Here is a 22,851-nt window from a genome sequence, read left to right on the forward strand (position 1 = left end):
CATATGTTCAGGTCCTGTGTCAGCTTGGCGGGTATTTCCTAGATCACTTGGGAGGGAAAGCATTTAATCAATGGGAAGAGGGCAGGGGGATTCACCCAGGCGAAGGTCCTGAAACTGGTTTTAACTTGGGCTGAAAGGGAGTAGATTCCAGATGACAGCGTCCCTGTAGTTTAGCAATACAATGCCGTTGATTTCAGGCCCGCTGAAATCAATGGAAAGATGCCATGGGCTGCAAAGGGCTATGGAGCAGGTCCAGTCTCCTTTTGTGGTATAGAAATGATGCTTCAACAATTTAAGGGCCTGGGGACGCAGAATCAGAAGCACAATGAGTGACCTGCTCACGTATTAGATCAGCGGCAGGGAAGAAATACAGGCTTGAGCTCAGCCCTCGCTGACTCGGGTGCTGATCAACGGTCACATTTTCCCTTCATGAAGTGTTACGGCAGAGTGGCTTTCATGTTTTTCCTCCAACTATCCTATAGCATGGCTTTGGAGAGGAAAGGGAAATCTATTCTGCATGTAAACACAGTATTGCAATGTTTGTTTAATGTCTTAGTTTACTTTGAAAGTTAGTCCCATACTAATGAATTTGTAAAACCTATATTATCCATAAAACTGTCACTGGTGCAAAATTTAGTAATAACTCAGGTAATGTATTTAAACCACTAGTGAGTTTGCTCTATCCTTGAGTTGATAAATTGTATAGCTTCATTTGGTAGGAATCAGCAATTTTATGTGGCAATTAATTTTAACAGCAATAGGGAGCCAAAGGACTAAATTTTTACCCTTGGTTTTCTACGCATGTATGGGAATATCCTAATGCTTAACGCCCGGGTTCCTGACCTGGGAAGCAGTGTGCACGCAGGGGAAATGTCGCATTGCAGGTGTTGCAGCCGTGCTGCTCCAGCTCACAATCCAACCTGCCAGTTAAACCATTTTGGGGGTTTCTCATTTTTTAAAATATATGTCAGAAAGATCGCAGATGGCAAAAAACATCTGTCCCTCGGATCTGTCTCGCTTTACTCTCTCTCTTCTGCATGAACTTGCTGGTTGCCCGTTGTATTGTGTAGGTCACCACCATCAGGGATGATGCCAAAATCGTGAGGTTGGTGCCGGAAATGAGGAAATAAGTTTTTCTAAAGCGATTCTGGTTGTTTGTTTTCCCCTGTCTGGTCTCTGATACCCAGCACAGAAAGGTCCCATTTGTACAGTTGGCTGCAAGCCTATAATTGTGTAGGATCTGATCTGAGAACCAAAAATGCCTTCATTCTAATCTTAGCTCCTGCTACCAGATTTACATAGTGGTAGCAGGTCACTTTACTTCATAATTTATGTCTGTAACACTGACTGCATCCTCAGCAGTGTACAAAAAGCAGTGTAGTTCCCCTAAAGCTAAAATTTGTCTTGTAGCAATAAAAAATACCAAGGGAGGTAATTTGAAGGGGATTTATTTATGATGCTGTTAAGTAACATCCACATTTCGGTTTTTGCTGTTCGTGAAACCGACTGAAGTGCGCTGGGCTGCAGGATGGGTTTAGGCATTGCTGGGCAAAACCCCATGGACATCGTTGAGCCTGTGGGGTAAATGAGGGTTTTGTTTTGAGGCATCCTCCTTGCCATTGCTGCAGCAGCACGGAGCTCTGTAAGGTAAGCTCAGGACCACGAATGATGAGCAGGGATGATGCATGTGGCTCTGGAGTCTTGTATTTCAGGTGTCGGTCTCCAATCTATGACCTTGGAGGCATCGGTGGCTCCGTGAGCGCCGCTGGCTCGTGTCTGTAGGTGGGTCTGCGTTTCAGACATCATTTGCGTTACGACTGTGTCGGTTCCCAAAGTGGGGTGATGGCCCTGAAATGAGGTTCAGGGAAGTTATGAGTGAGGTCGTGAGCCTGACAGAAATTTCATTTTGTCCGATATTTATTCTACTGTTTGGGGTTGCACAGAGTTACTGGTCTGTAAAATGAGGTCGCAGCCGGGAAAGAAAGTTTGGGAGCTGCTGCTTTAGAGCTTGGGTTGAAATTAATTATTTGTATACCTTGGAGGGTTGTACTGGTTTTTAAACAAGACAGCTGGGTTAGAAAAACAGTCCGAATTCATTGTGAAACACGTTGTGTGATGGCCAGCTCTTGAACCTTGCACTCCCTTGGTGCACTACCAACCAGAAATTTCAAATTGGTTGCTTAAAATTGGCCGTGTAGTCACCCAGATATTTCATCATGTTGTTTCAAAAATCCCAGTAGCTCCAGGTGCTCCAGGGCCGTGGAGGAATTAATTGTAGCCGCAGTTGGAAAAGTTGGTCTGGTGTAGCTGCGTTGCTTGCATTATACCCACCCATATTTAGGCAGCAGAAATGCGGATGCGGAAAGGAAGGCTGGCCTGGTTAAAACCAGCTCGAGAAGAAAAAGCCTAGCCAATGTAGAATTGGATGCGAAAAATGCAGTACTGAAGGTGTCAGCTTTCTGGTTTCAAAGGAAAATATTCTCTTAATTTTTCTAAGATTAAAATGCCTATAAAATAATAGTGTTTAAAAAGCCAAGTACTCCTCAAACACCAGTTCAAAATGCCACCAATTCTCAATTTGCAAAAAGAAAAATGTACAGCAAAATTGCTGTGGTTTTCTGCTCAAAACCTGTGGGCTGTCTGGAAAGCAAAAAACTGATAAAACAGCAGAGCCAGGTGTTTGCGTGTGCTTTTCAAGGGGAATTTCTCTATAGGGCTTCCTTTCCTGATAGCTCCCTTGCCACCCGTTGCCTCTTCTTTCTACCAGTAAAGCTCTCTGATCTCCTCACCATCCTCCTTGCTCTTCTGATTCAGTATTGCATCAGGATTATTTTTGAGGTGAATGTTTATATGCAGGCCATGTTCATAAGAATGAATCATTTATGTATTCTTTTGAGTCGTGAAGTGCTGACTCTGGACATGTATTTGTTTTTCTACTTGTTGCTTCCTTCTGAAAAAGTCCCGAACAAATATTTAAAGGTATTCTGCTTAGGCTTGAATTGCTAATTAATTTTCAGATCACTGTGCTTTGGGGATGTTCAGTTGGAGGAGCAGGCGCAGTCCTCCCTCGCCCTCCGTGCCCAAGGGATGCCACACGGGCAGCTGCCAGTTGCTACTGCTCCTCCAGCTGCGAACTCAGCATTTGGTGGAGAAATTTCTCTTCGCCTCATTTTTATGGTTTGACTTGTGACTTTATTATTGCATGTTCTGAGTTCCAAGGAGGAAAAAAAAAATAGCAGGAAAGGAAAGGAAAGTAGGGTTTCGGTATGCTTCCTGCATCTTGGGGAGCCATGCTCTGTGTTAGCTGCTGATAAGGAGGTCTTTAAACCCACAGGTTTTAAAACCAGCACGTGGTTAAGCACCAGGGAAAATAGATGTCTTTTCTGTCTCTTAACGGTTGGACTTGATGATCTTCAAGGTCTTTTCCAACCAAAACGATTCTACGATTCTAAAGCAGCCATTCCCTGGCACCCTGGCACAGTCTGTGCTGTTTCGGAGCAGTCCATGCCAATACTGTTTGGCACAAGGGAAGAAATACCCCCACCTCGGGGCTGACATGGGTATTCACAGCAGCTCCTGGACCACCAGACTCTGCCCCTGTGCAGAGGAGAGGCATGCAGAAGTGCCAAGGACTCGCAAGCAGCAGACGCTGCTCTCCAGCACAGCAGTTGGCTTCCATGTTCCTGCAGCCATCACTCCAGAGAGCCACGTAGGGCAGGACGCTACCATGCTGATACCTGTTAGGTGGCTGAAATGAAATGCAGACTGCATCAGAAAATTTGGATGGGCTCTTTCAGCTGTTTTTTTCCATTTGCCTTGCTGGGAATGGTGGAGCAATGCAAGAAGTTGTTCATCCTGTTAGATGTAGTGGAGCTGTGGATTCCCAGACAGGTTCCAGGTAGCTGCAGAGATATGGATTTACTTGTCCTATTAGGTCATTTATCTCTGTGCATATGCAATGCTGCTGGCCAAACTTTGATTAAAACCACTTCGTCCCTCACTCTCTTCAGTCTACAAAGCATGTTTTGATTAAGAAATCTTATGACCATCCTGAGCTCTGTCAGATGTGCCTTCCCAGTCCCCAGGAAGAAAAACATTCATAGCTCAGTCCCCACTATGGGAATGAGCCATGAGTTTATCTGACGCTGCGTGCAGAGCCAGGGAGGACACTTGCACCCCCGAAGCCCTGCAATATGTCCTTGCCAGCAGCAAGCCCCTTTCGGCAGCCACTGTAGCTGGCTGTGGTGACAATGGCTGGCCGCTCCAGAGATGGCTTATCCCATCACAGGCTCTGTCCAGCCTGCAAGGCATGATGGCACTTGTGGTGGCCATCTCTGTACTTGGTTGGTTCTCTGTGCTTTGAAATGCTGAAGCTTCCTTATTGCTCCCTCTCCCTCCTCTTCATTCCCCAGTTTCACAGCCTACTCCTATAAGCCTTGCATTTTTAGGGAAATTAAGAAATTGTTTATCTCCCAGGTTCCTTGAGTGGCACTGTGAGAAGATCATGGGTGCAGGCCTTTATGTTCAGAAGTCACAGAGCTCCTGCACGCTTGCAGTAGGTCCATGTTCACAACGATATTTTATAAATTCCAGCCCATGAAACCATTCTTCCCTGCTAGCACTTAAGATGGTGTCTACGAGTGTTGGCAGACACGGCACCGACTCTGCTGCAGGCTGCCCCAAAGCAGTGATTGTATTTGCCTGCTTCCTAGCAACTTTGTGTGCTGGTTCAATTACAAAGGACTCAGAAAAACGCGCTCCATCTGGTTTTCCAGCCCCAGATGCGACCACCCCAAAGAGTGATCTAATTCTTCTGTATTTAGACTTGAAAACTTCTCACCAGTTGGTGGTGTGGGAAATCAAATAAGAGTCCTTAGGAGCAATAAGATCCACATGCTGGCCTAATTGCACATGGAGCTAGACTGCTGCTCCTACTCTAGTGTATTTGCAATGCTGCTGTCAAAGGCGTATTGTTAGGCTAGGGGAAAACCCACAAATCTTAATTTGAGTAATAATTTAATGTGGTCCAATAATTAGCTGTTCACGATAGGGGCCCCTTTGCGTCTGGTGTGGTGTGTTGCGTGGTGTGAGAAGGCAGGCAGGACTCGTGGGCTGCCTTCGTCTGTAGACCAAGGTTTGTGGAAAGGGATAGTATCTCAACCTGCTTTTCAGTACGGTCATTTTAGTTTACATTAGATCATCTGAGAGTGTTGTTCTTTTAATATTGGGGTTTTTTTAATTAAGACTAAAAAAGCTGCTGCTTTCTACCTCTGCAGACTGAATCGGGCAGGCAGGGTGCATTGTGGGGAAGGGGAGGCAGAGCCCAAACTGGAGGAGGCATTGAGCAAGAGGAAAATGCCACACAACCTCAGCAGAAATCTGGAGCATAAAGCTTCCTCCCTCCCGTGTTTTGCAGAAGGCGGTGTCCTGTAATTTCTTGGTTATGAACTTTTTGTCTACGTAGGGCTTGGGATTAGAGCCTCATCATTTTAAGCTTGTCCTTAGGCGTCGGTGGCTCGTCCTGCCTGGCCAGCGCTGTACTTTCCTACGTGTAAAGAGCCTGCTGGGGAACCAGCAAGGGAAAGTTTGAAACCAGTTTCCTACACACTTAAAACTTCAGACTGAGTTTTAATGAAGGAGGACCAGCCTTAAATATTCCCTCTGTTTATTTGAGCGAGCCCTGATTCACACTGGTGGTTGTTTTCTGTCAGGGTTTCCTGTGGGAGCCCCCGCGCCGCTCACAGGAAGCGTGGCCGGGCCCGCCGCCATCCACCTTCAGCTGCCGGCCCGGCACGGCCCACGGAGCAGCGATGGGGAGCAGCGCCAGACCGCTGCCGGAGGGCAGCCAGGCTGCTGGGTAGCCAGGGAGGTGAGCCTGCATGTCCACAAAATAATATAAAAAAAAAAAAGTTATAAAAAAGGCACGACCCCTTGGGACCCATGTTTTGTCAACAAATCGAGCAGGTGCTATTTTAAGCTGCTATGTACCTAACGCTTCCTGTTTTTCAGAAGAAACTTCTTGTTTTTTTCGCTTTTATGTTGACGGATTTATTTTAACGGCTTGTTCCTGAGGCGGCACGAAGGATTTTCCCCCCCTGTGGCGTGTGGGGTGGTGGCTCCCGGGGCGCTGCTGGTGACGGCCCTGCGAGGGGACAGCCACCCCAGGCCCTCTCCCCAGGATGGCTTGAGGGGCTCCTGGGCGCACCAAGGGGCCGTGAAGGTGGGCAGCTGGTGGGATGGCCACCGCGGGGCTTACGTTGTTTCGTGAATGCTGCTAAGTTAAGCCATGTGTGGTTCTCTTTCGAGGAGTGGTGGCCTAACCAATAAGGACAAAGTCAATAGCATTCATTTCCTGCTGACCTTTTAACACAAACAGATGTTTTCTCTTACAAGTACCGCAGGCCACTTCAGTCCCTGACCTCATCAAGTGGGCTGCTGCTGTTTTCATACTCGGCAGTCTATAAAACTGCTTTTTTAACCTGTTTTGCTGAGACCTGCCTGCAGAAGTGGGTCTCCCGCTTTGGTCAGGACCCATGTGTCTTTAATGTTTCTGACTTTCTTTTCTCTGGATGGACCAACCACTTCCTCCTCATTTTTGTCCTCCACGGAGGATGGCAGATGTTTCCTCTGATGGGCTCTATCAGGCAGCCTGGGGGAAATGAGTTTCCCTTTATAATGTTTTCCCTAGCTGTCCTTGCACAGGTTGGACTGGCAACCCCACGGCTGGAGCAGTAAGTCCATTGCCCTCCTCCTTGTTTGTGGTGGTTGAGCAGAATGAAAGGGATCGTGGAGTTACCTCCAAGCTCAAACAGTAAAAGGGTGGCAGTGCCAGAGCTGAGGCATACATCAGTATGGTTTCCCTTCAGTGCTCACTGCGATGCTGGAGCCATCCTGGCACCTGCTGGTGCCTCCTCCTCTGCTGCCCCATGGGTCTTGGTCCTGGCCCAAGTGATCTCGGCTCCGTTCCAGGCTGCTCTGCTTGGAGATCACCTGGGTGTTACTTTTTTGCCACACAGTCTTCCCTGCCACATCTCTAGGTCTGCTGCTGTGGATTCGAAGCAGTTTGGGAAGCAGATGTGGTAGGAATGAGCAGTCTTAAAGCTTCCTCATTTCTGCCGCCTCTTAATTTGCTTTGTGCCAACGGACATGCAAGTCTGAGCATGACTTGTGTGTCTAAGGATGCCTAGTTCATCCAGGAGACAGCTGAAGGAAGTTTCCCTGCTGGATCTCCTGGCCAGAGCGTGCTTTCTTCTGCCAGTCCTGCGTGGAGACCATGGGAACGAGCTCTGGAGTGAGGTGACGGAGGAGAGAAACATGGAGGCAGGCTGGTGTGCATGGCATGAATTCATTTGAGACCTCGGTGCATTGGTGGAGAGCCTTTTCCTAAAGTTGGCTTTCCAGTAGTGTCTCATCTGGTGGCATCAAGCAGGGCGAGGTTTTTTCCATGTCTGGGATGACAAAAACATAACTCTGGTGCTTGAGGACCAATGCACAGCTTGTGTTCCTGGGTTAATGGCATTCAGTTCGGAGAGAAAATCCTTAGGTCTTCTTTTGGTTTCTGGTGGGGGACATCAGAGGTACAAATAAATACCAGTATGATTTTTAGTTATTGAGTTATGCCATCTAGAAAGGGATGTATGTTAATTTAAAGTTCCTGGAATTACTTTATAGATTTTTTAATACTATACTGAATGTAGGTTGATAGAGATGTCCAGGCTGTCACTTGTTGGGCTGTTGGCCTTTCCCTAACGAGATTTTTTCTTTTGTATTTGTTTGTTCTTTCTACTCTCCAAATGTATTTAGTGGAGGATGTTGAGAAGTTTTATTCCGTGAGTTGTGATTTCTATCCAGAGCAGTGGGTCTGTGCAGGACAAATACGGAAAAAAAAAAAAAGCCTTTTCTGTGAGTCAGGTTACCCTCCTTTTCCTGTTCAATTAAAAAGAGAAGTATACAAAATCTTAAAAATTCCTGAGTATTACCCAAACATTACCATTTCTATAGTTTCAAGTTTAGAGAAAATGACTCACGGGCATTTTTAATAAAGGATTGCTCAAAATAGAGCGGAGTGTGATTCACGTTAACAAATCAAGACACAAGAGAAGCAACAAAAAAGCCTTTAACCTGATACTCACTCTTCCCGTGAGTATTTTGTGAAGCAGATGGCTGAGATTTCCCCTCCGCCCTGGGGCCGGGCAGCGAGGAGAGCAGCAGGGAGGGAAGGAGCAGCGATGGATGTTGCTGAATGGTCACACCTCTGCTTCTGGGGCAGTTGAGATGCGGTGGGAATGGTGCATGCTGCCACCTGCCCCTGCTCCGGTGCAGCATGTTGTCTGTCAGCCCCCATTCAGTCCGTCTTGCAAGTTAGCTGCTAACATCTTCCTGGGTAGGCTGGTTGGACAAAATGATTACATCCCAAACAGCCCCGCCTGCAAGGTAGGAATTCTGCCCATCTTGTATATTGATTTTTATTGGTCAGTATAATTAGGCTCTGCCTAATTATTGTAGGCAATCGTGAATATCAAACCTCAGAGCCTGAAGTGGAAGAAAGCCTGCAGTTGGGCCTTTTAGAAACACACCTGGCTTTCACTCACCAGTGCTCAGACCTGAGCGTGTGTCCAGCACCGTGCTGACCTATTCTGAATTTTGAGGTCAACATGGCAAGAGAGATGTCGCATCTACAGCAGAGTGCTGCTTGTAGGGACTTTGAGTGAGGACCCAGCTTCTTTGGCTCTACCTGAAAGCAAAGAGCATTCACAAAGCACGCTTGTAACACAAGCCTTGTGAGAAGAATTGTTCAACAAATAGCCAGATAATCTAGTTTGCCTTTTCCGTGGTGTTTTAGTTTGCCCTGTGCTGGCAGTCAGCCTTTCCCAGGTTTAACCTTGCATAGAAGATTTTATCTCGTGAGTCTGCAGAGACGGCTGCTGGTTGTGGAAAACATCACTGACTTACCAAGTAGATTACTGGGCAAAATCGATTTTACTTGGTACATTCATACGCTGAAAAGCAGCATAATAGTGTCTACTTTGCTTCCACACCAGCGAGGGGTAAGTGCCCCAACATGTGCTGGAGACCCTACACGAGTCTGAGGGGCAACTGTTTTGGACCATATTCATCACCAGCGTAATTCTGATGGCATCGTTTCAGCTGACTGAACAGGACCTGCAGAAATGTCTTAGGTATACATGGTGATGTATATTTTGCAGCTGTCTTTACTTAAGTGTTAAACATTCCCTGTGAGCAACGAGAGTGGAGACCTTCCCCATGCTCCTTGCGGCTTCTTTGGTTGATATATGGTGTTTTCCCTCCTTTTTGTCAAAGTGTCCTCTGTTCCAGAGATAATGCAATTGCTATGCAGTGCTGTGCAAATACTCTTCTGTATTTGTATCTCTTTTCTATTTAATTATACTGTATAAATGTCCTCAGTAAATTTGATAAGTTGGGTGAAGGATATTGATTTTCGAGTCTCTCTTGTGCAGGGCTCCTTGTAGTAGCAGCAGCCGTTTACCAGGCCTATTTCCTGAGGAGGTTTTGAAGGTTCAGCATTTAAGTAGCTACAGGATAACAAAGGAATTTCTTTCTCTACACTCCCGCTTGAGCTGCTGATTGCAGGGTTTAAGGCCGTAGAGAAAACATTAGTGTTGGGTGCGTTTTTTTAAAGCCTCATGTCATCTGCAAAAGCAGGTGGAAAGGGAAATCAAGATACAGAATAGACCATTGCCTTCATTCCTGCAAATAAAGCCTGCTACCTGCTTTAGGAAGAAATAGGAGAGGGATGCTCCCAGGGTCAGGCGAGGTCCTGGGCCAGCAGTGGGGGGACCCTGGGCTTGCAGCTAGGCAGCCCCCCACCTCACCCTTGCATCACCCCATGGCTGGTGGCAGGGCAGAGGAGCAGGAGAGAGACCAGCAGGCTTGCGGGGAAGCGGAAAGGAGGAGAGGGAATTTGCAGGGTTAAAACGGGAGGACCAACGGTCTATTTTTAACGGCAGTTTTGAATGTGAAGTGTCACCGATGTTAAAAAAAGCTCCTGGTAAATAGTGGGGAAGATGCACGCGATAGTGGAAAGCCAGCTGCAGCTTTTTGAACTGTTCACTGCTGTGTGTGAGGAGGCTGTGAACAGTTGGTTAGTGTTAATGTTTTAATTTTCCTTTTCTCTGCCTGAGGTCTCCCTACACAAGGGACTTTCTTTAAATCGTGCTTAGCTTTCAGCCTAAGATTATTTTTGTTCTTCAAGAGGAAAAGAAAGGAGAAATGTAGATATGTGTGCATTTTCCTATTGCGCTTGCTTTCTTCACATTCTCTTGGAACATAAAATGTTTTCCTTTCCCTTTTTTTATGCTGAAAATCGGACCCTGATTTTTTTCTGGCTAATTTCCATCTATTTCTCATACAGGATTTTAGCCTTGATCTATAATGCAGGCCTGTGGCTGTACTTGCTAAAAGTTTGGTTCCGCCAGGGCTTTCATTATAAATCCTTATTTTCAGTAGCAAATTGCTTTCTGCAAATGTTACCTCTTGGAGCCAGCCAGTTTGGGTGGGATGGGGGGCAACATCCCCGTGCTCCCGGGCCCCGCACCTCTCAGTCGTCGGCTCCCAGCTGCCCAGGATCTGGGAACCTGGGGATTCGGAGTGTTTGCCTGCTCGCTGCATTAAGGCAGGAGGCTGGAGCCATTGCGGTCTATCATGTCAGTGATCCGTGGGATAATGCATCCCCAAGTAGTGGCCGTTTCTATCTATTGTGTCACCGATCTGCGCATTAAAGGGACCCCGAGTAGGTGTTGCTACAATAAACCATAACAGCTCTATAGGAGCCGTCACAGTTCATTGCATCAATAATCTGTGTATTAAGGCGTCCTGAGCAGGCCTCGTCACACAATGGACCGTTATGGCTCCAGATGAGCCTGTATAAATTTAGGTCAATAACCTGAGTGTTGTTAAATCCCAAAATAGCCTTGCTACAGCAAGCTGGCAAGGCTTATAAGAAAGATGTGTAGATTATGCAAACCTGTGGTGGTTGCAGAGGATGCTCTGACTTACTGCTAAAGGTTAGTGGCGGGAGAATTATTTCATCTTATTTATTACTGTTATCTAAACCTCTCTCCGCTCACTTGGCTCCCTCCTTCCCTCTCCTTTCACTCCTCTGGAAATTAAACTGTGTGAGCGATGCTGCAAGAGCAGCAAAGGCAAGATGTGGAGGGAGAGATGGGGATGGAGGGCTGGGAGGAGCAGGGAGGAGGCAGCATTTCGCAGGTGAGCTGTCCCAGAGCTGCCCCGCGCCCCTCCGAGCTCTTTCCTGCAGGATTTCATGGGAATACTCACACATTTCCATCCTGACTGCACTTGTGCCTGACCCCATGGGGCTTGGTGTTTTCTGGAGCTTTAGTTTTGCATGAGGGGAGCCCCAAGGGCAGGAGCATCCCCGGGACTCCCCAGACCCTTGCTTACTCCAAAAGCCACCCTCCATCCTTATCCCTGACCCCTGATCCAAGCCATCCTCAGTGCCCCAACACCTGTCTGGGCTCTCCTTCTCTCCATGTTTTTTAGCATCCTGCTCCTTCCTTCGTTTCTCATTTTCCTCAGACAAGGCCCTTTTGTAGGTAGGTGGTGGGGCGAGGAATGCCTTCAGCATAGGACGGAGAGGCCGGTTTGCATTCTGGGTGTACGCCTGAATGGAGACGTAGCCTTGAACTATTGAACCCTTTTTTTTTTTTTTTTTTGTAGAGTAAAGCTGCTGTGTGCTGAAAACAGACAGGACTCACTTCGATGGAAAGAGGTTGTATAGTGGGAACAGATCTCGGACTACAAGAAACGGGGTTTTCCACATTTCCATTTTGAGACTTTCCATTTGAGATTTTGCCAGCAGTCGGGCAGCAAAAGATGAATTAGCTGAGCTGTTAAAGGTATTACATGTGTTTCCCCCTTTGGAGACTTGTTAGAACGTATTTTCTTCGGTGATAGTAATAAGTATTACAAACAAAACACAGATTTCCCCTTTGAATATTGCTTTCACAGAGCATCATCTACATTAAAAAAAAAAAAAAAGTATGTTAAGCAACATGAATAGCTTCAGGCTATTTTATTTCATGTTGCTAAATAAGTCAATGCAGATGAGGACTTTTTATGTAAGAGTGGCTTGTAAATGTAAGCACTAAGATAAGGGCAAATTATAGCTCCAAAGATTTCCTGGAGACAGAAGAGTGTCACTGCTCCTTTTCAGTATTCCCAGTCCAGGCAGAGCTCCTGGGACAGGCTATGGGAGATTTGACGGAAAAAAAGCTCGAGATATCTGTGATACAGTAAGAAACACAGGGAGTTTGTGCCTGTACAGGGGAGTTTGGTGTGCTAGTGGGGGGCTGAGTCCCCTGGTCTGCTGGACCAAGGTGCAGCTGGAGCATGAGGGGCTTCACCTCTGCTCTTCAGGTGAGCTAAGGTCCGTCCTGAGTGAATGGTGGGCTCTCCTGCCGGGCAGTGCTTACGGTTCCTCCTCTGGCCCTCAACTGGGGCATGAAGTTGTGGGCTGGTGTGCAATGCTCTGATCTTTCCTGGGATATGGGCATGTGTTCCCTAAGGAACTAGGCTCAGGCCACCAATGTCTCTTCCACAATAGGTAGCCATTGCCCTGCAGTGGTGTTTGGTCACTGTGGGATGGGGCCCAAGGAGAACATCCTGTATCGCTGCTCATTGCTGAAGCCACAGGTCTTCATGTAAGATTTAATTGTCTGATCCTCGTTATGGAAGAATTAAGAAATGAGGAGTGAAGGGTAGTATTCCAGACTTGGAGACACTTCAGTTGTATGCCCTGTAAGTCTGTAGGATGTGCTGGCTGGGATGAGGGTGCCATCATGTTCTTGTCTTACATCAGCCCGCTGGTGCAGCAGCACCTGATTACAACTCAGGATACATGGTGAACGCTGCTGCGGGAGTGGGGTGCCTTCACGGACAGACTGCCAGGCAGAGGTGGTGCAAGGGAGCACTGTACTACCCCAGTATCCTATGAGTTTGCCTGTAAGGATATACTCATCTAGTTGCTTCTTTTATTATTTCTTTTATTTAGGAGTGATACAGAGTCAAGGACTTGGAAGAGTCACAAGACAAGTGGTTTTGGCTTTAGTGTTGGTCCTTTAGCTTGGGCACCCAAAGGGAAGTGTTGATATCCAGGGTCGTCTTGGTAGTCTTGCTATTGCTGTGTGCGCTGTTTTGAACTTTCTGTTAAGGAGGAATTCAGGAGTAACTTGCAAGTATTGTGGAAGTATATACTACGTACAGATGTTTAATCAAATCCTGCAAGGCAGGAGCACTGGGTGCATCTGCGGCAAGCTGTGAAACATGCAGCCACTGCCTCTGCCAGCCCTGCGCTTTCAGCCAGAGACCGGCGTGCAAAGTGGGCTCGGCAGGTTGGCAGCACAGAGTCGTGGGGACGGGAGGAACGCGAGGCTTTACAGGGGGATGCTTGGGGCGTGTGTGGCGGGAGGGGGTACGGAGGTTGGGAGGATGTGGCTCTCGGCCACATGAAGATTTTGGTTTGCAGCTCATACTCAGGAAGTTTGGCCACCCTGATTACAAACATACGTGTATTTGGAGATGTACAGCAAGATATCTGTCTCTTTCCTAATTTGATTTGTATTTAGACGGAGAGAGGAAAACCACCGAAGCAGGGAAGTGGGTGACTTTGTGTGGTTTCCTAGCCAGCAGAAGCTGAAAACGCTTTAAAGTTCACATTTAGCAGTATAGTAGTAACTAGAAGGAGACATCTGAAGGTAAGTGGCCATCTCCTGCCTCTTGGCAGTGAGGAAGCTGGATTTGCCTTTTTTTCAGGTCTGGAAACAGAGGAGTTCTCCCCTCTAGCTCTCGAGACAGGTGGTGGTGCCATGGCACAATTTACGGTTTTTCTTGGTTAATCATTTTCAAAACTTAAAACATATACTGCTCTTAGGGTAAAAAGGATGAAGTTTGATGCATCGGAGTTAAGGAGGAGGAGGAAGTGAACTGAATAAAACCAAACCTTGGAAGCAACAATAGCTGCACACCAAAGTGTTTATTTAACCAGGACTTCTTTTCATACTTATTTTATCTTATTTTTCTCGTGTCCTTGCTCTTGCTTGCTGATCTATATACAGCATATGGAAAGGTTGAAAAGTGGCAATTACTAAATGAGAGGAGATAGAAACTGTTCTCCAGCAGCTCCAGATGGGGGTTAGTGATGCTGTTCACAAGCTGTGTGCCGGCACTTCACTCTGCAGTATAAAATGCCCTCTAATGGCCAAGTAACTGCATAACTCATCCGACAAACCAGCAAATAGTCATTTTTCTCGGGCTTTCTAATTTGGCTGTGCTGATTTTGGTACAGGAGCAAATAACTGCTTGAGTAGAGGAGAGGTTTTGGTTATCCAGATGTGCAAACAGCGAAGGGTTACCTCACTCCAGCATTAGTCTTTGCAATTAGTAAAAATAAATAACAGGTAATTTAAGGAACACTGGTAAAACGTAGAAATGAGATTTTATTTTTCAGGCAGGGACCTTTGGAGACTGTAAGACTATTTATGTATCAGTTCCTCTTGTTTTATTTGAAAAGTTAAGGGTAGTTTCCCAGCCAGTTATGTGCTGTAGCGATATCAGTGTACGCGTTATCAGCGTCAGATACTTAGAAAAACAAGATAAGAGAGGCTGAAGGAGGCCCATGATTAATTAGCAGATGGATTAGGCGCTCTCAAAGCTAAGTGGATAATTTGGGTTCAGCTCCTGGTTATTGTTTTGCCCACCACCAGGCCCCTGAAGGCTGTCAGTGCAGGGTAAGCAGAGCATCCACCTGCTTCACTTCTGATGCCAGAAAGAGAGATGACAGTTATTTTCTTTAAAGCAATTTTCTTGCTGTCTATTTGGGTTGCTTGTTTGTATTTTAGTTCTAAGAATGAAAGGAGTGCCAGTTCTGGTATTTCCTGGGTTTACTTGAAAACTCACAGAGGATCTGCAGAGGGCTGTTACTACCTGACAAGAGAGCATGCCTGGATCTTCTTTTCTCAACGTCAGGAACTAGTCACTAATGTTGGAAAACAAAATTGGGAAGAAAAAGTTGAAAAATGAAATAGGTATCTCACTCCCCTCTCTTTTGTACCATGGCTATTGTGGAATCATTAAGATGGAGAGGAAGGAAAATGCTGCAGACCCCTATTATTTTTTTTTCCTTTTAAGGATGTGTGTATATATATATATATATAAAATATATAAAATTGTTATTCTTCTTTTACTGAGTCAACAAGTAAATTTGATGGACTACAGTTGATGAGGGGTACTTGCCGTGACTTTCAAGGGCTGAAAGGAATGCAGGATCAGACCCTCTATGTCGTCTTTGAAGCCTTATTATTTTAGCACAGTCTGTATCTTGTTGCATAATGTTTTAAGATGTGGTCTGCATCGTTATGTAGCGTGTTTAATTTAGCAACAGATGTGCAGGCTCATATGCCGTTATGGTACATTTTGTTCACTCATATAATAGCAAGTTCCTCAAAATTGTTACCAGTTCTTCAGCACAAGACTCCTACAGCATGTTATTCTCCTTTTCTGTACGGTGAAGAGCAGAAGAGCTCTTTATTTGCCACCAGCAGGTGCTAACGTGGGAGTGCCGGCTCTCCATGAAGCACGTTTAACCCGCTGCGTTACTGCTTTCTCTGCCAGGCTGCAGCACCCAGTGAGTGCACTTTCCCCAGCAGTTTTCGGGGGAAGGCACCAGGTAGGCAGTGGAGGGGCAAGATTTTGGTCGTTAGGTTTCTGGGCAGAATAAAAGCGAGTCACGTAGACAAATAATGCTGATTGCCACCCATGGCGTCATCCAGTCATTCCCATGGAGAGGCCTTAATGCAAAACATCACTGAACGCTCTGTGACAGCAAAATCATACTAGTAACTAGTAAAAGCATTAAACCTAATTAACAATGGTTTTGTAGCAAGAGCCCTGCCCTCAGCATTTTGAAGGTGCTGAGGGTCCATGGGGGGAATGCAGGCTGCAGGGAGCCTGGCACCGAGATATAATTTACAGCCAAAGTAGTTCTCCCAGAAATTGGGAAAAAGGCCTTTTTCTTTTTTTCCCTAATATCCTATTTCCCATGCAATGGCTGAGAGCGTTTAATGGAGTGGGAGAAGTCCGAACCCTGGTCACACAGAAACTCTGTGATTCCTCTTCCTGACTGTGAGGGTTTACATCCCTCAGGCATTTAAAATAATAAAAAAAAAAAGTATTTTTTATTTTGGCTAATGAAAATCTATGTTTGTTCTCACTACCGTATAAATGTTTAATCCATTTTTGGTTCCTGCTGGGCTATTGGGCTTAATAGTGTCTTGGCACTGTGAGTTCCCATGTTGTTTTATTGTCCTTTAAAAGAAAACGTCCAAAAAAAAAAGGGTTCTCAGGAAGGATTGTGTCATCTGTCCCTTCCCTTCCATGTGCTTCTCTCCTCCCCTGCGGTCATGCCAAGGCTTTAGAGAGAGGAGAAGGTGATGGGGGCTGAGCAGGGGCACCGCACTGACGGATATGTTGCCAGCGCAGGGAGGAAGGATGACAGAGTGTTCGCAAAGTGATCCTCCTGCATTGTACCGTCTGCTTTGTCCGCTTCCCTCCCCTGTCATTATCTCTGTGTGTCTCCTTTCTTTTCTCCGCGTTTCCTTCCTTGCGCCGAACTCTGCCTCTCAGCCCCTCCTGCCCTCCCCACGGCAGCTGCCGACATCTGAAATGATCAGCCGTGGAAACAGCCAGCTAGTACGGAGTAGTCAACACCCAGTGATGCTAGTGCAGGGCTTAAACAGCTCACAGCTCTGAGGGCTGTTCTTGCACTGAAATCTCGATTCAGGTTTGGAAAACTGGACCTGAACACAAAGGAGGATGCGGGGAGAGCTGCCCTCGGCATTGGCAGATACTAACTTCACGATTACGGACTGCTTGGGCATCCTGGTCTGCTTCTACGTGAGAGGACTGATGTCCTGCAGTAATCACTAGAGCAAAACCTTCTCTGGGAACCTCTCCTTTCCCAAGAGCCTAGGAAATGTCACACCATCATCGAAACATTTGGACTGGATTTTCCCTTGTTTAAGGACTTGCACCTGTGGAAACCCAGTTTAGATGTGAGGAAGAATGGAAATTTTCCTTTACTGTATGGAAATGGGAACTTTTGCAGTTCATGGAGCTAGGAGTTTTTTATAGTAGGGAATCTCCATTTTGTTGATGCCATATTTTACAGAGGGTAGAAAATATAGTCAGAAAGTGTGAGCAACAGATTTCTGTCTCCACTAAGGGTCTGGGAGTGTGCACATGCTTTTTTTGATTGTTTAGAAAGATGCTTGTATTTCAAGTTAAAGAGGAGTCCCACTTAACCTACGACCATGTATTCATTGGCAGAAGTGGTGCGTTCATACCACTTGTTCATTCACACCTTGAAAGGCAGCAGTTGGCGGTTTTATTGCATCGTAGCTGACAAGCTGCGTGTTGGGCAGGACTTATAGGTGCGGTTTCACGTGCTTACCAAATCCTGCGGCGCTGCAGCGGGGCTGTGCGCTTGCATTGGCTTGGATTCGTCGCAAAACGGGGTGTAGGAAACACCCTGGCGCTTTCCTGGGGCTGTGCACGGAGAGGGAACGTATGAGAGATGGTTCTGTACAGAGCAGTGGCTCTTAGTCACTTGCTGGGTGCTGCCGTGGTTTGATGGTGATGCCTGCCGTGGATGCTCTAAAATAGATGTTGTCTGTTTGTGGTATTGTGCTACCTCCGTGTGCTGTGACAAGATGACAAAACAGTGCTAGCTAGGAAAGAGCTTAAAATAGAAATTATTGGTAAAGTCACCTTTCTGTTATTTTTGTTGAACGGTGCATTTTATTTTGGAAAATCACCTTTTCTTTCTTTTCGTTTTCCATCAAAAGCAGGAAAAATAAGCCCTAACACAGCTTTCTCTGCTCTCATTTTCTGGCTCATGGATTGTGGTATTTAACGGGCAGTATTAAGAAGCCATTTACATGTGTTACGTCAGGATTGGTTTTTTCTTAAAACATTGCATTTAAGTATGTTCCTTTAAATAAATAAATAACTGCTGGGCTATCATCATGTCCGAGGGTTTTCAAGAAAATTTACATTTTGAAAGACACTGTTGGAGGCTAACAGGGCCATGCAATTACTGTATGTAAATCACTTCACTTGTTTCCTAATCTTGCTAAAGATGAAGTACAATTTTGGTTCATGCGCCTCTCTCTCAAATTTCCTTATACAATGAGGTTTTCTTGTATTTTAATTGCTGACCATGATTTTTGTTCTGCCTAGCCTGATTGTATTTATTTTATTGTGAAGGATATTTAGCCTTGTGATTGTTTTGAGATTGGGTTGGATGGAGAAATCATTGAGGATAGATTGAAGTTGGGTGCCTAACTAATTGCATCCTCCATCCCACAAATGGAAGAACTGCTGTCTTAATTACAGTTTCATACGAAGGCTGGGGAGTATCCGCTTGTTTCTGTGCCCCGCACATCTGCTTTTCCCTGTTTTATCCATCCCTGCCAAGTCCTGCTCAGCAGCTCCTGCCACATTTTTAGTAAGTTTATCTATCTGAGTTAGGCTTTTATTGCTCGTTGATATCATCATGGACACCTGTCAAACAAAGACGGAATAGTTAACATCATTAGGAAGGAGTTCATTCATAGGTGTTACATTAAGCTGTGCGGGATTCTGATAATATGAGCAGTAATTTCTCTGATTGTTATTAGTTTCTTTTGTAGAAAGTTTTCCTCCAGGGAGTAATGCAGGGAATTGAGATAGCAGGAGAAAAGAACTTTAATGGAAGCATTTGTCCATCGGAAAATACACTCTGTCAAAATTAAATACACTTTGCATATTGATTTTGTTTGGGAGAAAAAGGGGGAAGAGTTGCAGCCCCTACATAATGAACCCTTTGAGCCTTTTCAGAGCAAAATGCCAACTTTTTCTCTCCTGACATGACTTTTTTATAACCTGGTATTTCTCCCTGAAAGTGGAGCGGGATATAATACAAGTAAAAATTCATGTATATACTTTTAAATGTTGATCGTGGAAATGCTGTTAGCTACTCTGCCTTTAGCTACACTAACAGTTTAATTTTTGTTGTAAGAAATATTTTGACTCTGGTAAGCTTCTGCCTCTGGAATGGAAGTTTTCTGCTTCTTTTAGAATATTGCATTAATTATTAATGTGAGTGGGAATCGTGCTCTTTAGCATCCCTATGTTTAAAAAAAAATCAATTAATTATTGCTATAAATCTCAGAGATTATGCTGCAGTTGCGCTGCTGGGAAATTGGCCATTAACTACCAGGAAATCGCCTATCTTCCCTTAGTCAGAATTCAGTTGTACCAACACAACCCTTTTCCTTTTATAAATTAACTATCAATGTGATGCATAATTGATAACCATTTATAATGATAACAATAATCTCCATGAAATTGTCATCTCGGTATGCAGCGGCTTTGTTAGAGCCTTTACCCCTCGCATGCTCAGCCTCGCCTATTGCGTTTGTTAACTGTTTTCTGGGAATTTATTGCTTCACTGGCGTGGTTTCAGGAGAGCCATAAGCTGTTGCAGAGGAATGAAATGCAAGGTAGAAACGCCTGACCGGACTGTGTGAATATGAAGAACCTGAAGTGTTTTGAGAGGACGGGTTAACTGTTGCTATCGCTGTTCTACAGAAGGGGAAGCAGATGTCGAGGTTACAAACGTTGCCCAAGGTCAACTTTCGGACATCAGCCTGGATTTTCGTGGTTCGTCGTGTCTTCTTCTCGTGTGTCCTATATTATGTGAACCCGGCAGTTTTTTAGTTTGTCATGAAAATTTCGTTTGCAAATAATGCAATGTGAAAACTCATCTGCCACGGAGGAGCTGTTTGGCAGCCAGTTCGAACAAGTGGTACCAAGTTTGTGGTTATTGCTGGCTTTTCAGAATTTTTTTTTTAACCCTTTCTAGTACTTTGTAGGCAAAGTGGTTGAGACTTTGCAGCAAGGAGAGTATTTCTTGCTGTGCTTGTGCTCGTGCCTGTCTCCCTCTTCACCTTCTTTCCTTGCAAGGCCTCCAAAACCGTGGTGGTGTTTTGCTTTGTTTGTGGAAATCACAGCTTTCCACTAATGCTGCTCTTCTGGCACCTTTAAGTAGGCTTAAAAGGGTGGTGGATGGCTGGGGGGTCAGGAGCCTCTTGAGCAGGATGTGTCCCTGGAAGTTTGTTAGTTTGTATCAGGGTCATCTGTTTTCACCTTAAAGTATAAAAGAGGATATTGGATCATTGGTAGTATAGCATAACTCGGTAAAAAATTAGTGCATGTAGTGTTGAATTGTTCGAATTCAGTTGTCAGCATGAGGTTTCTTCTTGTATGTCTTGATTCATGAATACTGCTGTGGAACTTGCTTTGTAAAGCTCATACCTGGATTTTACAATGAAGCTGTTGGGTAAAAGTGCCCTGATGGCACATTCCGGGTCTGCAGCCTGAGCTCAGGTCGGAGCGTTCAGGCATTGAACGAACCTTTGGCTCTCTGTGGGAACAAAAGCTTCAGACCTGAGAGAATCCATGTAGGGTCTTCCTCTGTATCACCAAAATGCAGTAAAGCCTGTAGCTGGTGTCCCTTTGCAGAGTGTTTCTTATAAATCAGCCACACATACTGCTTTATGGATTGCTTTATTTCATCAGCATTTAAAAATGCGTGTGCTAGAAACGACAGTTCTGGCACCCAAAGTTTAATGTCAGACCTTCAAGTATGAAGGTAAGGACAGGCTACAGTGACAGCTGGAATATGTATCAAGGTCTAGTTGCAAATTCAAGGTCCATCAATGACTTTTACAGGGCAAGGCTTAAATAAGACATGAAATTGGTTTGTGTGTGTGTGTGTATATGTGTGAAAGCACTGGAAGAGCAAAAGCTACTTTCCTTTTTTTATATACTCTCTAACAATGTTTCAGTGTCTGTGAGCCTACAAAATAGCTTAATGGATTTTATCTGCTAGGAATAGATTTTTAAGACAGAAATAAAACTGGAAGGGCCATACAGCACTTCAGCAGTTCTTGTGTACAATGCTGTTTTTTCTGATCGCAGGGAAGATAAAGGGGCTGTAAGCTTGATTTGCAGTATAACATGCGTGACCAGTGGGATGCTGGGGTTGGAAGCACTAAACTCACAGCTGTCTTTCCAAAAACCTGCTCTGCTTTTGGGGACAGGCAGTTCTCACCTGGTGTGCTGGAAATCCTAATGAATCCTTTCCTTTCTCTGCAGGATAGACAGTGGCGGTATGCACGCCAATTCCTGTGAATTTTCCTAAGTTCCTGGGGGACTGCTTTGCTTTTTGAATCACAAAGTTGCAAAATACCGTGAAGAATGGCACTTGTGGATAAACATAAAGTCAAGCGGCAGCGACTGGACAGAATTTGTGAAGGTAAGTGTATGCTCCAGTTTTTCTATAAAAGCTGACAGATGGTTAAGGTAGAATATCTAATTTTTCTTGTTTTTTACAACACTTAGATATAAACAGATCCAGCACTAGATCCCTTGTCCTCTGTATTAGCTCAAAATACGGTCGTACCGATGTTGAAACATTGTCAAGGAGTATACTGGTTACCCATTTCAAGGTCATCTGTAGTCTTGTGAGCAAGATTGTTGTTTAATTGCCGTGTCTTCTCCTTTTATCCTAATTTCTACTGAAATGATGTAGTCAGTCACAATTTGAAACATAGCTTAAATTTATACTGCTATGAGAAAAGCGTTGTGCTCCGGTCTCCTCTGGCCAGCGAAAGAGCCGGGACGCAGGGCCTGGTGCCGTAACTTTCCTCCCTTCCATCTCCTAGCAGTGCCAGTTCCCGGTCCAAGATTTCAGACACAAGCCCCCAACGCTGCTCTCCTTGGGCTGACTGCAGGGCTGGGGGAGCGCTGTGTGAGGCATTTGGATGAAACTCAGCATCCTCCACTTCCATGCAGCTGCTCCCATCCTTCCCCAGGTCAGGCTTTCGCTGGCTTCTCAGAGAAAGGCAGAGATTTGGCTGTTTCAAAGTTGCTTCTTCACTCAGAGGACATCAAAGTAGACATTCTTCCATAATATTGACTATTATCCTATGGAAAATGTAAAAGTTATTGTTGGAGTATTTCTTACGGCTTTGGGAAAATAGTTATAATGACTTTTCTTCCGTTGGGGTGTGGTAATAAAGCAGATTTGCTGAAAATTGTTCGTTATTAATAGTATGTTACAGTGTCACAGGTGACTTTTACCTTCTATTTATTCAGTTTTCCAGCACAAAAAGTTTATAGGTAACATCTTCTATTGCAGCTCGCATGGTGTAAGTTGCTTACAACAGAAATCAAGTGATGGCCAACAAGCTCTGCCTTTTTTGCTGTACACTCCGATAATTCTCTTGTGCAAACCAACACCCACGAAAGTTTTACAATCAGCAGCAAAAGCAGAACAGAATGTTATTTTAGGAAGAATAACTTAAGACGTATCTCGTAAGGAGTTCCAGTGTTTATCTGCTCTTAAGGAGATGGATAGTGGCCTGCAGGGTAACAATTTGCAGTATCAAATGCCAGTGAGGTGAAATAGGTTTTGCTTGTGGTTGAAAGTGCGGAGCTCTCAGGCGAGTTGTACTGCATCCATTCAAGCAAAATGTCTGGGGCTGTGTGGAGTTTCCAGTGAGTATAAAATGCTGATCAGCAGGACTGGGTGGGTTTTGCCTTGATTTTTGTGTGTTATATATTGCTTTCTCTAGCATGTCCAAGTAAAACTCCCTTGCTTGTCGCTTTAAACTTGTCATGAGTTACTTAGCTCTATTAATTTTGCCCTGTTAATTTTGGAGGGGAGAGACAAAGCAGAGAAGATGT

The 22,851-nt window shown here is 45.2% G+C and overlaps 1 protein-coding gene across 5 annotated transcripts in view; it reads left to right on the forward strand.

Annotated features, from left to right (window-relative positions):
• Positions 1-22,851, forward strand: part of CTBP2 (C-terminal binding protein 2) — a 140,769-nt gene that overhangs the window by 57,381 nt on the left and 60,537 nt on the right. For 2 of the 5 annotated variants that reach the window (XM_075757654.1, XM_075757655.1), the window contains 2 exons: positions 11,722-11,900; positions 21,259-21,418. In XM_075757654.1, coding sequence (XP_075613769.1) covers positions 21,361-21,418 — 58 coding nt within the window. In that variant the 5' untranslated portion in view covers positions 11,722-11,900; positions 21,259-21,360. Of the gene's footprint in view, positions 1-9,162; positions 9,180-11,721; positions 11,901-21,258; positions 21,419-22,851 lie in introns of those variants that run through there. The other 3 variants (XM_075757653.1, XM_075757658.1, XM_075757656.1) reach the window with 2 other exon arrangements.

Source organism: Balearica regulorum, chromosome 7 (genome assembly GCF_011004875.1).
Source record: "Balearica regulorum gibbericeps isolate bBalReg1 chromosome 7, bBalReg1.pri, whole genome shotgun sequence".
In the NCBI taxonomy this organism is placed as follows: Eukaryota; Metazoa; Chordata; class Aves; order Gruiformes; family Gruidae; genus Balearica; species Balearica regulorum.